Source organism: Homarus americanus, unplaced genomic scaffold (genome assembly GCF_018991925.1).
Source record: "Homarus americanus isolate GMGI-L3 unplaced genomic scaffold, GMGI_Hamer_2.0 scaffold25827, whole genome shotgun sequence".
Classification (NCBI taxonomy): domain Eukaryota; kingdom Metazoa; phylum Arthropoda; class Malacostraca; order Decapoda; family Nephropidae; genus Homarus; species Homarus americanus.
The window spans coordinates 131,225-146,832 of record NW_024738300.1 but is presented as its reverse complement, the minus strand read 5'-3'; the positions used below and the strand labels follow the sequence as shown (position 1 = coordinate 146,832).

The 15,608-nt window shown below is 42.4% G+C and overlaps 2 protein-coding genes across 2 annotated transcripts in view; one reads left to right on the top strand and one right to left on the bottom strand.

Annotated features, from left to right (window-relative positions):
* LOC121873898 overlaps positions 1-5,197 on the bottom strand; it is an 8,448-nt gene extending 3,251 nt beyond the window's left edge. The window contains exons 1-3 of the mRNA XM_042377777.1: positions 5,134-5,197; positions 1,244-1,378; positions 208-326 (exon numbers count right to left, since the gene is read on the bottom strand). Of these exons, the coding sequence (XP_042233711.1) occupies positions 208-326; positions 1,244-1,378; positions 5,134-5,197 (318 nt within the window). The remainder of the gene's footprint in view (positions 1-207; positions 327-1,243; positions 1,379-5,133) is intronic.
* A 9,688-nt stretch (positions 5,198-14,885) lies between these two features.
* LOC121873897 lies at positions 14,886-15,608 on the top strand. Its single transcript, XM_042377776.1, has one exon. The coding sequence runs from the start codon at positions 14,886-14,888 to the stop codon at positions 15,606-15,608; it is 723 nt and encodes a 240-aa protein (XP_042233710.1).

The following is a 15,608-nucleotide window of genomic DNA, read 5'->3' as shown; positions in this document are numbered from 1 at the left end:
TGTAACACGTTGTTGTGTATCTGTAACAGATGGTTGCGTTTCTGTAACATTTGTTTGTGTATCCGTAACAGGTGGTTGTGAATCTGTAACAGTTGGTTGTGTATCTGTTACAGTTGGTTGTGTATCTGTAACAGTTGGTTGTGTATCTGTAATTGTGTTTCTGTTACAGTTGGTTGTGTATCTGTAACAGGTGGTTGTGTATATTACAGTTGTTTGTGTATCTGTAACAATTGGTTGTGCATCTGTAGCAGTTGCTTGTGTATTTGTAACAGTTGCTTGTGTTTCTGTAATAGTTGCTTGTGTTTCTGTAACAGTTGGTTGTGTATCTGTAACAGGTGGATGTGTCTGTAACAGTTGGGTGTGTATCTGTAACAGGTGGCTGTGTTTCTGTCATAGATGCTTGTGTTTCTGTAACAGTTGGGTGTGTATCTGTAACAGGTGGCTGTGTTTCTGTCATAGATGCTTGTGTTTCTGGCAATGAAAATATGTATCATAAACTTCACATTAACAAATGTTTGACCTTCTTAATTCACATATGCAAGACATCTTACGGGATGCACGTAATGTATGTACTTCTCTTACAAGTTGACGTATTATATGTGCATTGGTAGGTACAAGGGGCCTTCTACGTGTTGAGCGCTGGCTTGGTGTTATCTGTGATCGTCATGCTGGCTGAGCTGGTGGTGTACAGGCCAACACCCGACCAATAGCTGCCACACAACGGTCCAGCTTTCTTAATAAGGATACTGTACTTAAAATTGTATTTGATTTGATTTAATGTATCATATCGATTATTTTAAATATTATTGTACTTTATGTCATGTTTTAGATCTGGTGAAGACAAGATATCTAGTATTTGTCGAAAGTTTAGCAAATAAAAATGTTGCTTTTAGCCATACGTTGGTGCTGTTATTAATCCTACACAGCTAAATAGGCTTTCTCAGTCTCGCCTAACACACGATCCACTGGGCACACAAGAGTCTGTCGAGATTGTCCCTTGCACAAAAACAAATGGAAAGAAAAGAGAAATTTTATATTACATATTCTATATAATTATTATACCCTGTATACTCAAGTAAAATTATTATTATTATTACCCCGTGTATATAACCCGGTGCATGTGCCTTAGAGTGTGGCTCTGCTTTATTACAGAGATTACTTTGACTCAAAAACCATCATTCCAGACCTTCGGGGAGCCGTTTTGGGGTTGTGTTTAGCATCTGTCCCTGCTACTCTGACTGACCTTGACCTTGAAACCTTTGCCCTTTAGGACCAAAACTTTCTATTACCACAAAGAACATCTGTACCAATTTCCAGGTTTTTGTCCACAATTGCGGCAAAGTTGACTTTGACAGATTTTCCCTGACTATGACAGTGCCTTTGAGTAAGGGACAATTTAGGTAAATTTTAGCAAGATTACCCAAAAGGGCAGTGGATAATTCTCTCAATATAACTTTCTCCCCAGTAAAATTCTTCTCAACATCAGGTAATGTATTACATAAAAAAGACTTTGGGCAGCACCAGTATCTGTAACAATATAGTCACTACTGTATATTATCCCCTTCAGTTAAGGAAACAGTTCATTTTGATTCAAAACATTCAAAAAGATCTTCCTCTGTTTTCATATTCATAGTATGAGACACCGGTTTACTTTTACTTACAGAGGAAGTGACATTCTCCTGCCTGACATAAGTCCTTGATAACTGTAACTGAACAATTATGAGTCCCAAGGTTTTGCCCTCAGGTTGATTTTACATCGTATGGTATACGTTCTTTAAGTGATCATATTTATTGACCAGTTAATTTAACACACTTTTCAAATTACCCCATTTTGTAAATGAGGCAAATTCTTAATACGCCTGTATGGTATGTTAGACTTCTTACTAAGTCTAAAACTTGTCGATATTCCTCTACTGTGATGGAAAATGCATTAAGAATTCCCTCTTTAACATAGTCATAATCATCAGTTTGCTCTAAATTATTGTACACTTTAGCTGTTTTTTCTATTAATATTGTCAGAAGTAGCCAAGTCCATTGATCTCTACTTTAAGTGAGCAGCAGCAGTTTTCTAAAAATAAATCTTAAATAATCTTCAGGAGCTAACTCATTGGAAGGGGGAAACTAATTTGTTAAGCATATCAAATTCGTCTCCTTTTCTCATCGTGAGTTGCATTCGCTCGAGCCTTCAATTCTACCACATTTAATTCATACTCCCTTGCTAACCGAGTTTCTTCATTAGCTTCACAAGCTTCTTCACGAGCTTTATGAGCTTCTTTACGAGTATGTCCCTTTGCTTCTCGAGTTTGTTGGAGTAAGTATTATGTTTCGCGTTACAAACTTGTCTCTTTTAAGTTATATCCGTTCTAATTCTATCTGAACTCCTGTTCCTACCTCTGGATTCAACTTAATTAAATTCTTAACTTCTTCATTTTTCCAATTAATTTTAAACTATGTATTTAATTATTACATTCTTGATGTGATGTTTTTCTTATATGACTACAAGTAGGAATTGAATAATGTGAAGCAATAACTAACAATTCTTCCATTTAATATCTGTAGAAGGACTTCTCACACACTCGGTGACATCGAATAAAACCATATATTATATTTATCAAGAGAAAGTACTAATCACAAATTTCAACTAAGAACGAAAACGAAAAGAGAAAATTGTATGAAGAGAGAATCCAGAATGTGGACCAAGGCAGCATCACTCCTCTGGTGTTCAAGACATCACTGGTTTGAGTTCAAAATTTTCATCTTTTATCCTCTTAATTACAAACGTAATCTAGCACGTACTCTTACCAACAGAGCCTTTAATATATCTTCAAGCTATTTTCACTTGGACATTGAACTAAAATACATAAAGGAACTACTCTTTAACAATGGTTTCCCTAAGAGATTTACAGACACTTATATTGTAAAAACCCTAAATAGGTTTTTTAGCCCCACACAGCCTCAAATCCACACCGTCCCTAAATATTCTATCTATTTCACCATCCCGTAAACAGGCCCACTCAGATTCACCCTTAGAAATAAACTTAAGAAGCTTTCCAATGAATTCTATCCACAAATTTCTCTTAGACTAATCTTTAAAACCCAGAGTTCAATTAAAAAATTCTTTAAAATTAAAGACACCATACCCACACACCTGCAATCCTTAGTTGTTTATCAATTTACGTGCGCTAGCTGTAGGGCAGCATATATAGGTAAAACTAAAAGACATTTGATAACTCGCATCCATGAACACTTGGGCCGTTCCGTTCGAACAGGCCAGTTAATCACACAACCACCACATTCAGCTATTCGTAACCACGCCCACCAACATGACCACCTGTTTTCGCCGTCCGATTTCTCAGTTCTCGGCAAGAGCGACTGTGAGACAGACCTCATTATGGAAGCCTTGCACCAATATAAAGCAAAGCCATCCATTTGTGATATGGCTTCCTGTGAATTGTTGTGTTTTTCACACTAAGGCTCGTCTGAATTAAGGTAATACCCCCCCTGTATATTATATTTCACACTTTTTATTCCTGATTTTAGCTTTCTATGTAGGTCTCTCGTCATTTTTGTCGGTTTTAAATTGTATTGCTCTTTTTTTAATTTTATCGAAGGTAAATTTTCGTATAATGTTATGTTTTTATTGTATATCACCTATATTTTTAAAACTCTTTCAAAACTTTTGTTTTCTAGGCTCTGATGATGGAAAATTATTATTTCTGAAACGTTAGCGATTAAAAGAAGCCCAACTTAGTCAAGATGTTTGTGTTTTCCCTAGTTCTCCTCTTCGTTATAAATATATATATATATATATATATATATATATATATATATATATATATATATATATATATATATATATATATATATATATATATATATATATATATATATATATATGCAAGTAAATCACTGTAGGTGCGCGTGATCCAGGTATATGCTGATAACCACAAGGAAAGAAGAAAACACGAAGTCCACAATGGTCAGGTATTAGGTAGTGACCCTACTAATCTTCAAAAAGCACCGCAGCAGTCGGTAGTCAGGTCAGAGGGTAAGATGACCCAACCTTCTCACCTGTTTACAAATCTTCTTAATTACGAAATTATCCAGTTTGTACATACCATTACTCAAATTCATGTTGACGGATTCGGCATGTTTAATGAGACTGGATTCTATAATGTTCTTACTGTCAATTGAATTACAAGGTAATATTGAGGAGGCATTATCATAGTCAAGGCAATCCTTATTATCCCTCAAATAAACCAAAAGAGCATTGGATTCCATTTCACAAAAATTTCTCTCAAATTCCTTTACAACTAAACACCTGGAACGTCAATGTGGAATTTAAAAACTCATGCACTGTTAAACAAATGTTAATCAAGAACTCCCCCAACAATACAGGTGGTTGCATTAGGTTCCTTACAAGGAATGTAATATGTTTTGCTTAGGACAGACAGGTAAAGATCTTGTAACTGGACTTAAACAACATAAATATAGTGTTAGGACAGGCCAAGAATCCAATGCTCTGTTTTTTCATGTGGCACCACTGACATGATCTTTGCTGCCCGCCAAATACAGGAAAAGTAAAGAGAACAGCTTCGAGTCTTGTACATGGCCTTCATTGACCTTACCAAGGCCTTCAATTCTGTCAACAGGGAAGCCCTCTGGCTAACCCTCAGTCGTTTGGGTTGCCCACAAAAATTTATTGCAATTGTGAGGCAGGTCCACGCTGCCATGAACGGCACTGCCCTACACAATAATGGCATCCAGCCTGAGTTCTTTCCCATCCAAGCGAGGGTAAAACAATGATGTGTACTGACACCAACTCTCTTTTCCAATTTCTTGATTGCCTTCCTTATTCGTGCCAGGGCCGATTTAGCTGGTGGAGTGGACACCCAATACCGGATGAAAGGACTTTTCAAAATAAGCCGGTACCAAGCAGGATCAAAGATGTCGGCCGCTTCCATCACTGAACTTCAGTATGCATACGACCTTACCCTCGTCGCTTACACTGAACGCGACCTACGGAGATCCTGAACACCTACGCAGATGCATATGCACACTTCAGCTTGTCTCTGGCTCAGCCACACCTCCACCGTCCATCCAGGTTAATAGTACTACCCTCTCTAATGTTACCCACTTTCAATATCTTGGGTCCCACCTGTCCACTAACGCGGACATCGAAGAAGAGATTCAACATCGGATCAGATGTGCATTTCAAACCATTAGCGGATTCTGTACCACTGTCTTCAGCTGTGGGAACTGAAATTATCTACAAAGCTGCACGTATATTGAGCAGTGGTCCTCCCCACCGTACTGTATGGCAGCGAGACATGGGTCACATACAGGAGGCACCTCAAGGCAGTTGAAAACTTTCACCAACGTACTCTACATTCCATTCTTTGAGTTCGCTGGGAAGACAAGAGAACAAATGCCAGTATTCTCGCTGACACCAATTGTAGGAGCATAGAGGCTACCATTATCCAAGAACAGCTATGTTGCACTGGCCATGCTACCCGCATGGACGACAGTGGACTGTCAAAGCAGCTACTTTACAGTCACTTAATGAATAGCAAATATAATGCTGGAGGCAATTGAAAAAGTATAGGGATAGTCTTAAGACAAACCTGAAAAAGTGCCAAATCGACCCCCTCACCCGGGAGACGATTACTCCACTCTGTAACGTTTGGAGGAGTACCACACAAGAAGGTATTAATACTTTCGAGTTAGCCTGACTGCACATTGAGGCAGACAAGCGCCAACGCCGGAAAAACGCTGCTGTCGCCCCTCCCACACTAAATGTAGCCCTCCACATGTGCAATATCTGTGGACGACCCTGCCGGTCCTATATCGGCCTCTGTAGTCACCTCCGAGCTCACCAACGAAGATGACATCCTTGTTACGTGTCAAAGGGGTAAGGCTCGTAACAAACAAAAAGTGATTGTTATTAAAGAGAATTTCAATATATGGTTCTTAAATTTGTATTGAGAACAACTCCAACTACCGTGTAATGTATGGATTGAATGCAGCCCCTTTTAATAAATGAATACTTGATGATTGGAGTAAAGAAACGCCTACCACTAATAACAATGAAATAATACTAATCACTTGAACATACCAGGTTACTTAAAGGTTGCCAATATCACTGACAACCAAATCAATACACGATTCTAGAACATAAATACATAAAACACCAAAACAGCCAGCCAGCCTCAACAATGAATACCATGAGTACATCACCCGATCAAAGACAGAAGTCAACTTACAACGCAGGCCAGTGGGGGAGGTCCGAAGACTGCCCATAGTTTGTGTGCACTGAGCCGGCTCTGAAGCCGTCGGCTTTTATGGGTTGCTTTGAGCAGACTGATCCAAACATCGTACTTAACATGTCATTGTTAAAGCTATTACAGTATTACAGAATTTAATATTATAAACTATTCACACACACAAAAAAACAATGTAATTCTAGTCTGAAAAAATGTATTTTGTTACGTACTTATGTTCTCGAGCTAGACACCTTACCAGGAACCGGGCGGTAACCGACCCCCACAGACTCGAACGTTTTGTTTACTTACATTTCACCTCATGTTTAGCCTATTGCTCCTGTACTATTCACTCTTACTCAAGTATTCTACATCATTATAGGAGAGGAGTAGCGAACACAATGTTGGAATGCACAATATGTTGACAAGAAACACCAACAACCAGCAATAAACAAACATTAACAATCGCCAATTCGCCACACTCGTACAACAGTTTCATAAATATAAAACAATACTCTAACAATCACCCTAATCCAACCACATATAAATATAAATATACATAAACATTACAATTTACAAACCTTCATTACATTATAAGCAATCAACCACAACCGGCTCCGCCGACCACCGAGTCGTTTATTCCTCAACTCTATGACGTCATTTTTCCTCACGTTTTCGTTGGGTATTAATAGACATTAAAATGCATGAATCTTAGGTATACCAATTGTAATGTCTTGGCAAAATATAAACATGCACATACAAAAACCCTACAATCATATAATATTATAACAACATGGGAACATTAAACACTAATTGAACTAAAAATATCAAACACAAGTTATCGTCCTCTGATTTGGTGTAAAATTTATACATCCACCCTGGAATTTCACGGCCTCAGACAAGGCTATTAATGAATTAATAGAGGGAGTTTGCAGAGCGTTTCTGGATTTTGTTTTCATTAAATTCAATTCAGAAAATAGTCTCTCTGCATCTGCATTGGATGTTGGAAGACAAAATACCTGCAAAGCAAATGTACAAAGGTCCTTAAATTGGGAAACATCTACACCGTCCTTAAGTTCCCCTAGTTTTGTATAAACGTCCACTATGTCACTGCTGTCCTTAATCTCGGGTGGTATAGCAATCACATCTAAGTCTCTCCATTGACCATCTAAAACTTGTATACTGCCACTGTACAGTATATGCGGGACACCGCCTTCACAAAGTCGTATAATGATAGCATCTCCTTCCTGGATTTATTATCAAATACCCTATTTGATGACAGAAATGAACACTTCCATAAAAACTTACTGCCAAAATCAAATCGTTGACGTAATTGCACACAAAGGTTTATCATGAAGATACGACATCTGAATTGTACATCCTTGACCATATTAGGGAGTTCTCTATATTGTTCACTTTGCAGTAGGCCGAGTATTGTTGCTCCCAAGTATATTTGGCCTATTGGGAGGTGATTTTCTTCATTTCTGGGATCAACTGCATCAAGATTACCCGTTTTAAAAACTTCATGACGACAAAAATATCCCAAAAGATTCCTGTAAAGCTGACATATACTATCGTGTAACAAATGTATAGTCGGTGACTCTCTCTGAAACAGTAGATTTAACTTGTTACATTTGGGCAATATGAAATTAATAAAATTGTAGTGCAATAAAAGTGAAGATTCCCTAAGACTCTCTGTTATTTGTTGTACGGCCACCAATCTTTCCTCTGATTCTTTTAAAGTAAAAAACATTTTTAGGGGCTGCCACTGCTCTAATACTCTTTCAACTACCTGGTGGAATGATAACCAGCGGGTCTGATTAAAATGCAGAACTTTGTGTGGTTTGACAGTACAGAATGATTGAAATTAATTAAATTCATGTTGTCGTTTAGCACTATGGGAAAAATAGGTGTATATAATTCTGATCATGTCTTCACAATGCCGTGGTAGCGTCTTTGCAGCCTCCGAACTTACAGAATTGTGTTCTCCCATAATGTTACTAGAGTCATCAGCAACAAAGCCAATCAGGTTCTCATGTGGAATTCGGTGTGTTTCTAAGGTTTTCACAATTAAATTATAAAAATTTTCCCCTGTTGACCCTGTAGATGATTCATCACCATATACATTGATCACCTCTAATAACCAGATTTAATGCTGTTTGTTGGTGAATCCCCAAATCTTACAAGAACAGAGGATGCTTTCATCGTACTAATGTCTGTTGTTTCGTCAACAATAATGGAAAATTTATTTTCTCTAAGTTTATCTACTAAATCCTCGGTGACACACCGTCCTAACGTCCTCACAACCTCTGTGTATTGTGCTCTTATCATGTTCATGCCTCGAGCAATTACAGAATCAGGAAACATCCGCTTCATGAGTGTTACCGCAAGCAGCAATGAGTAGGATGACACATAAACAAACATTATGTTAGGCGGTAAGTCATGTCATGTTTATTGGGTGTGCCTGCCCGTATACAGTATGTAGAGTACGAAGATGGTGTAGATCAGAGGCCCAGAAGGAGGTTGGAGGGTGTGAAGGGAGTTTGTTTACGTATAATTATAATCACCTGACTCAGCCATAGCTGACCAGCCAGGGAGCCAGGCTATAGGGTGGGCATTTCAGTATAGCTACCCATATCTTAGAGTTAACACCTACCCTTGCTTCTCTCTAGACTTTCAACACGTAAGTTTAACTAGTACTTATTGTGTACACAGGTAGACTGTGTCCATTGCATCATTTATCAGTGTGACAATATAGAAATATGGCAAATTGAGTACTCATTGTAAGTGTTTAGATTAGACTAATTACATAGCCATGATTGTTATGTAAATATATATTGGATTAAACATTTATGTAGGAGTGCCTATGTATGACTTATTTGAAATACTAAATGAATTGTATTCAACAGGTTTGACCGAATTATAATGTTCGAGTTTGACGTGACGAGTCTGAATATTCCTTTAACCGCCCTGATTGGCGGTTATAGTCAAAACGTGGATGTCTACTGTGTAGCAGTGAGTTAGCTTGAATGAACGTGCGGGCAGCAGAGTAACCAAGGTCAACTCAACTGAACCCACTGGAGGGATGCGCGTGTGTTCCCAGTGCCACGGATTACAGTGCAACGCCCGTAGATTTATAGTGGCGATAATATTTGAACCTTTTGTTATTGAAGAAAATAATGTTGTCAGAGTGAGCTCAGCCACTCTTAGTGTAGCTTGGCTCACCAATACGCGTCACTCGAGGGACGAGTGTGTATGTGTGCGTATCCAGTGGCGAGAAGTGCAGTGCAACGTCCGTATACTTCTCACATCGATAATAGTTAAACCTTGTTAGTCCAGAAAATAGTCTTGTCTGGGTGATCTTCATCACTCCTAGTGTAGTGCATATGAGAATGAAAACACATGTCATTATTGTTGTCTGACGTAAGTGCAGAACACAATTAGCAGTCATAGTTGACTGAAGTGATATTGCTTTGTAAATAACCCAAATATCAATGTAAAGTTTGTAATGATATCAGGTGCGACTCTAAGACGAGGCACACGAACGTGCCCTGATAAATGAGTACAAGTCAAGGCACACGAACGTGCCCTGATCATTTTAGTGAGACAAGGCACACGAACGTGCCCTGACTTAAGAGTGGTGGAAACGAACGCAATTCAAATTACCTGAATAAGCAAGATGTCGGAGATTGGGTATATTGATGACATGGAAGGAGAGTCGGACCTAGATAGAAGCAAACATTTTGACCTAATGACAATGGATCCGCCCGCCGAGGTACAATCAGAGAGTGGTGAAACAGGAAATGAGCTTGCAATACCAGGAGATCCACGGGAAGGTCACAGTAGGGAATTGTATTATCAACAAGCAGTGGCCAGAGCTGAGGCAGTGTCGGATGAAGTAAACTGAGCCCTGCGAGAGCTTAAGGCAGGGTGGATGAAAACGATGCACACTGGAATGGTGGCGGGTCAAGAGACATCAGCACTAACACGAAGAAGTGACAGCTCACAGCCTTCGACAGAGAACTCCAGCAATTATGAGAAGCCAATAGTACGGGAAGAAACCCAGCAACAAGCATCGGTCAATGTCGAGAAAATGGCATCGTCTTTACCACCAATGCTTGCAAACAAAGCTCCTCAAGTCGCAATTATGCATCCACAGGGAGCATCAGAGAAGGGTGAAGAAATAAGAGAGCTAGTGGCTACGATGCGCATGCCGCAAGCCACCCTTCCCAAGTTTAAAGGACAAGGGCGGGCGGAGTTTTGGACCTTTATGCATGACTTCCGTCGATATATGACGAATGCAGCCGTGCCAGAGAAGTACAAGTACCAACTGCTCATGGATGCTTGTGAAGGAGAAGAGTTACATCAAGCAATCATGGGATGCGACTATCTAGAGCCAGACAGAGCCTACAACAAGGCAATCAAGATTCTGGAGGCAAGGTTTGGAGATAAGTATGCATATGCGGACCAGCTGGTAAAAAGGCTCATAGACGCTCGCTCAGTGGGGGCGTTCGACGACGAAGGGCTGCGAAAACTGGCATCTCAGCTATGGGGTGCAGTAAGCCATCTGGAGAATCTGAACTTGATGTCTGAACTTGAAACAAGGCAGACCTTCAGAACGCTGGTGACCAAGCTTCCCCCCAAATTGAGGGAACGCTGTGTGGATGATGTACGAAATTATCAGAAGTCGACAGGACACAGAACAGGGCTGGTGAAGTGGTTAGCGCTATATTTGGAGGAGAAAGCGGTGACGATGGATGACATGGCTCTGCTATCAAGCGAGGACAGTCAAGAAGGAAGTAAGAAAAGACCAGAAGGATCATCGCCAAGCAAACGTGCCGTGGGCCTAGTGACTATCAGTGAAGTGAAAGGCAATAGAGGAGAAACAAGCTATGGAAAAGGCTCGTGCCCAGTGTGTTCCAGAGCACATGGATTAGCAGTGTGCGACGAATTCTGTAGCATGTCAGTGAGGGAGAAGTTAGAGAGGGTAAAAAGATTACGTTGCTGTTTCTTGTGTCTGAGAGTGGGCCACCTTGTTGCTGAGTGTTGGTCACGCTTCAGGTGTGGCACTGATGGGTGCAAAGAGAAGCATTCTAGACTGTTGCATCAAGAACGAAGGGAGGCACTTACTGCAAGTATGTCAAACACACGCAAGGGTGGCGTAAAGCGAAATTTTCAAGGTCTCGTGAAACAGGAGTCAGTGGCAGGCACCTCTGATGGTGGCATGACCCAGAAAGCCAACGACAGTTCGTACATGGCCGGAAAAATAAGCCATGTCTATGCTACAGGGACAAAGGACGCCCATGAAAACCCATACAGCTGCGAAAACGACATCTGACAATCGACGAAAAATGCCAAGATTGTACTGCCCATAGTGAGTGTGAAGATTCGGGGAAAGGACTCACACCAACGAAATCACATCAGAACTTTAGCTCTCTTGGACTCAGGCAGCAACAGGTCGTATTGCACCAAAGATCTGGCACAGAAACTAAGGGTGAAAGGGACGCCTACCCTGGTAACCATGGGTACACTTGCCCAAGAGATGATACTCGAGTCAGCGGAGGTAGATCTAGAAGTGGTTGGCGCAGGCATGAAACGAGGCAGAACCATACTTATGCCGAAAGTACTCATTATACAAAATTTCCCCACAACGCTGCACAACTCCGTAGCGAACACAAGTGATATCTCAAGGTGGACCCATCTGCGAGGTGTGGAATTACAAGAATTACAGAGCAACAGCATAGAAATTCTGATAGGACAGGGTGTGCCACAGGCCCTGGTACCCTTGGAGGTCAGAGCAGGAAGGGATGGAATGCCATTCGCCATAAAAACGCAACTGGGTTGGACAGTAAATGGACCGGTGGGGCACCAAGACGCACAAGGAGTTTGCATGTCAGGATGCCTGATGACCGAAACTGTCGTGAGTCCTGAAACCCGCCTGGAAAGACAAGTTAAGCTTTTTTGGGAGCTGGAAAGTGGAGACACAGGAGCCTTGCAGTCAGCAGCTCATTCACTTGAGGACAAGAGAGTGTTGAGGCTATGCTCAGAGACAGGCATCAAAACTAATGGTCATTACCAATTTCCCATACCGTTCCGTAATGAGAACACGGAACTCCCAAACAACAAGGCCGTGGCGGAGCATCGACTCGATGAGCTGCGAAGGAGACTATCCAAGGACACACGGCTGCGACAAGGATACGTAGAGGAAATAAGTAAACTGCTTGCTGAAGGATATGCTGAATCAGTGCCTAAGTGCCAGTTGGAGTCAGATACTGGACTGGTCTGGTATCTGCCTCATCACCCGGTGTTGAACCCAAATAAGCCAAACAAAGTACGCATAGTTTTTGACTGTGCAGCCAAAAACAAAAGGACATCGCTGAACGACCAGGTACTACAAGGTCCAGACTTCAGCAACAAATTACTTGGAGTCCTGTTTTGGTTTCGCCAAGGAACTACAGCCATCATGGCAGATGTGGAGGTTATGTACCATCAAATCTATGTAGCGCCAGAACATCGAGATGCATTAAGATTCCTCTGGTGGGAGAATGGAGACCTGAGTAGAGAGCCAGTAACTTACAAGATGAAGGTGCACATCTTTGGTGGGGTGTGGAGCCCTTCATGTGCAACTTACGCTCTCCGGCGCGCATTCCAATACCACAGATCCGGGTTTCCCGACATGATGGCGCAAGCGGAAGTCAACTTCTACGTTGACGACCTGCTCATGTCGCTGGACTCATCAACTGAAGCATCAATGTTAGCGTGTCAGCTTCGAAGACTGTTGGCGTGTGGGGGATTTCGGTTAACTAAGTGGGCCAGGAATCACAAAGGAGTGTTGGCTACCATCCCACCGGAGGAGAGGCAAAATGCACTGAAGGAAATTGATCTGAGGCAAGACGAATTGCCAATGGAGCGACCCCTGGGGGCTAGGTGGCTCCTGGATGGTGATCAGCTCACCGTCAAGGTGCAACCTAACTCAAGGCCAGCGACCAGCAGAGGAATACTAAGCCTGGTCAGTTCTATTTATGACCCACTGGGGTTCGTGGCCCCATTCATCATCAGGGCTAAAATATTATTTCAGTGTGAATGCAGGCGTCGATTAGGGTGGGACGAACCTTTGTAGGCTGTTAATCACACGACCTGGAGCACCTGGCTATAAGAACTGGCCTACCTAGGGAAATTAAGGGTACCCAGATGCCTAAAAACAGCATGTGCTAAAGAAATCATCTCAGCACAGTTGCACACCTTCTGCGATGCATCGCAGGCTGCTTACGGTGCGGTGACCTATCTGAGAATGGTAGACTCTGGAGGAAGTATCCAGTGCTCTTCATGTACGGACGGGCCAAGCTGGCCCCCTCTCAAGCAACTGACAATACCAAGGCTGGAACTATGTGCAGCTGTCCAGGCAGTGAAAGCTGATCGAACGATTCGCCGAGAAATGATCATGACCATACACGAATCTTATTTTTGGACGGATAGCATGCTAGTCTTGCAGTACATCGCCAATTCGAGCAGACGATTTCAAACGTTTGGAGCCAACAGGATAGCAGTCATACAAGAGCTGTCAAGAACTGACCAGTGGAGACATGTCGGCACATCGCTGAACCCAGCAGATGTTGCAAATACGGGATTACCTGTCCTGGACCTGGTTGCAGGATCTCGGTGGATACGAGGTCCTGACTTTCTACTCAGTGTTGAAGAACGGTGGCCAAAGGGAAAGGAACTGCCAGCAGTTCTGAACGACTTACTGGATGTGAAACGAGAAGTACACCAGAGATCTCTAGTTGATCTGGCAGTGAGCGAGAAGTCAAAGTGGTCCCTCGCCAAACTGTGACTCAGGTACTCATCATGGTACCGCTTGGTGAGAGGGGTGGCATGGATTAAAAGGTTCATTTGGTGGCTTGGGTCCAGTACAAGGACCGCAGACCTGCGCCTCAAACTGAAGAGGCTAAGCACTGAGGAACTACAGTCGGCTGAGCAGACAATTATAAAATTGGTGCAGAAAGAGGCTTATGAGAAAGAAATCCAAACTGTCATAAAGGGTGAGCTGCCGAAGGACAATAAGCTATATAACTGGAACCTTACTTGGACGAGCAAACGTTGCTCAGATCAAAGGGAAGAATTAAAGGAACCCCTCTTGGGCGAAGTGGTGAGGAACCAATCTTGCTGCCTAGAGACCACCACATCACCGAAATCATAGTGCGGGAGATGCACGAAGAGAGAGCCGGACATGCCGGACGAGAACACACGATGGCGTGTGTGAGGCAAAGGTATTGGATTCCCCAGGGCAGACGCTTGCTTGATAGGATTATACGACGCTGTGTAGTGTGCCGACGGAACAACTGGAGAAGTCGGCATCAAAGGCAAGCTGACTTACCAATAGATCGTGTCACTCCTGGAAAGGCTCCATTTGCTTACACTGGAACGGACTGTTTTGGTCCATTCATTATCAAGGTAGGGAGGAAACAAGTTAAGCGCTGGGGATGTCTGTTTACATGTCTTACTATTAGGGCTGTTCATCTAGAAGTCTTGGCCTCATTAGACGCAGATGCCTTCCTCAACGCAATAACAAGGTTCTCACGACGCAGAGGTACACCGGAGCGTATTAGGTAGGATAATGGGACAAACATGGTACGGGCAGCCAAAGAGATCAAACTGGCAGTGAAAAGTTGGGAGCAAGATGACAGACTCAGAGGTGCCTTACTGAAAGCAGATATTGACTGGGTCTTCAATCCACCAGCTGCCCCATACATGGGGGGAGTATGGAAAAGGCAGATTCGCACAGTAAAGAAGGTTCTGCAGGCGATTGTGGGCTCACAAGTTTTAGACGATGAACGTCTGCAAACACTGTTCTGTGAAGTGGAAGCCATAGTTAACGAGAGGCCAATCACCCCGGTTCCAAACACTCCAAATGAACCAAAGGCTCTCACTCCTGCTGATCTTTTGCACTTAAGTCAAAAGGGTAACCTTCCCTTAGGTGGAAAGTCAATAGGCGAATCATACCACAGAAGGTGGAAGCATGTCCAGTACCTTGCAGATCAATTTTGGAAGCGCTGGCTGACGGAGTACCTCCCTCAATTCAGAACTCGACAAGTGCATTTCAGAGCACGGCGCAACTTTCGCCCTGGTGACCTAATCAATATAGCAGAAGCGAATAGTCCACGCAGCAAATGGCACCTTGGTCGAGTGATGGAAGTCAAGGCTGGCGAGGATGGACTTGTCCGACAGGCAGTGGTTAAGACGACGACGTCCACAATGTTGCGACCTGTGACAAAATTATGCTTGTTGGAGGGAGCAATGGAAAGGGTTGACGGAGTCGGCCAGGAGAATGAATTGGGTATCCACACATGA

Bases quoted from the DNA above. Each gene is read 5' to 3' on its own strand.
- LOC121873897 (XM_042377776.1), top strand. From the start codon at position 14,886: ATGGTACGGGCAGCCAAAGAGATCAAACTGGCAGTGAAAAGTTGGGAG.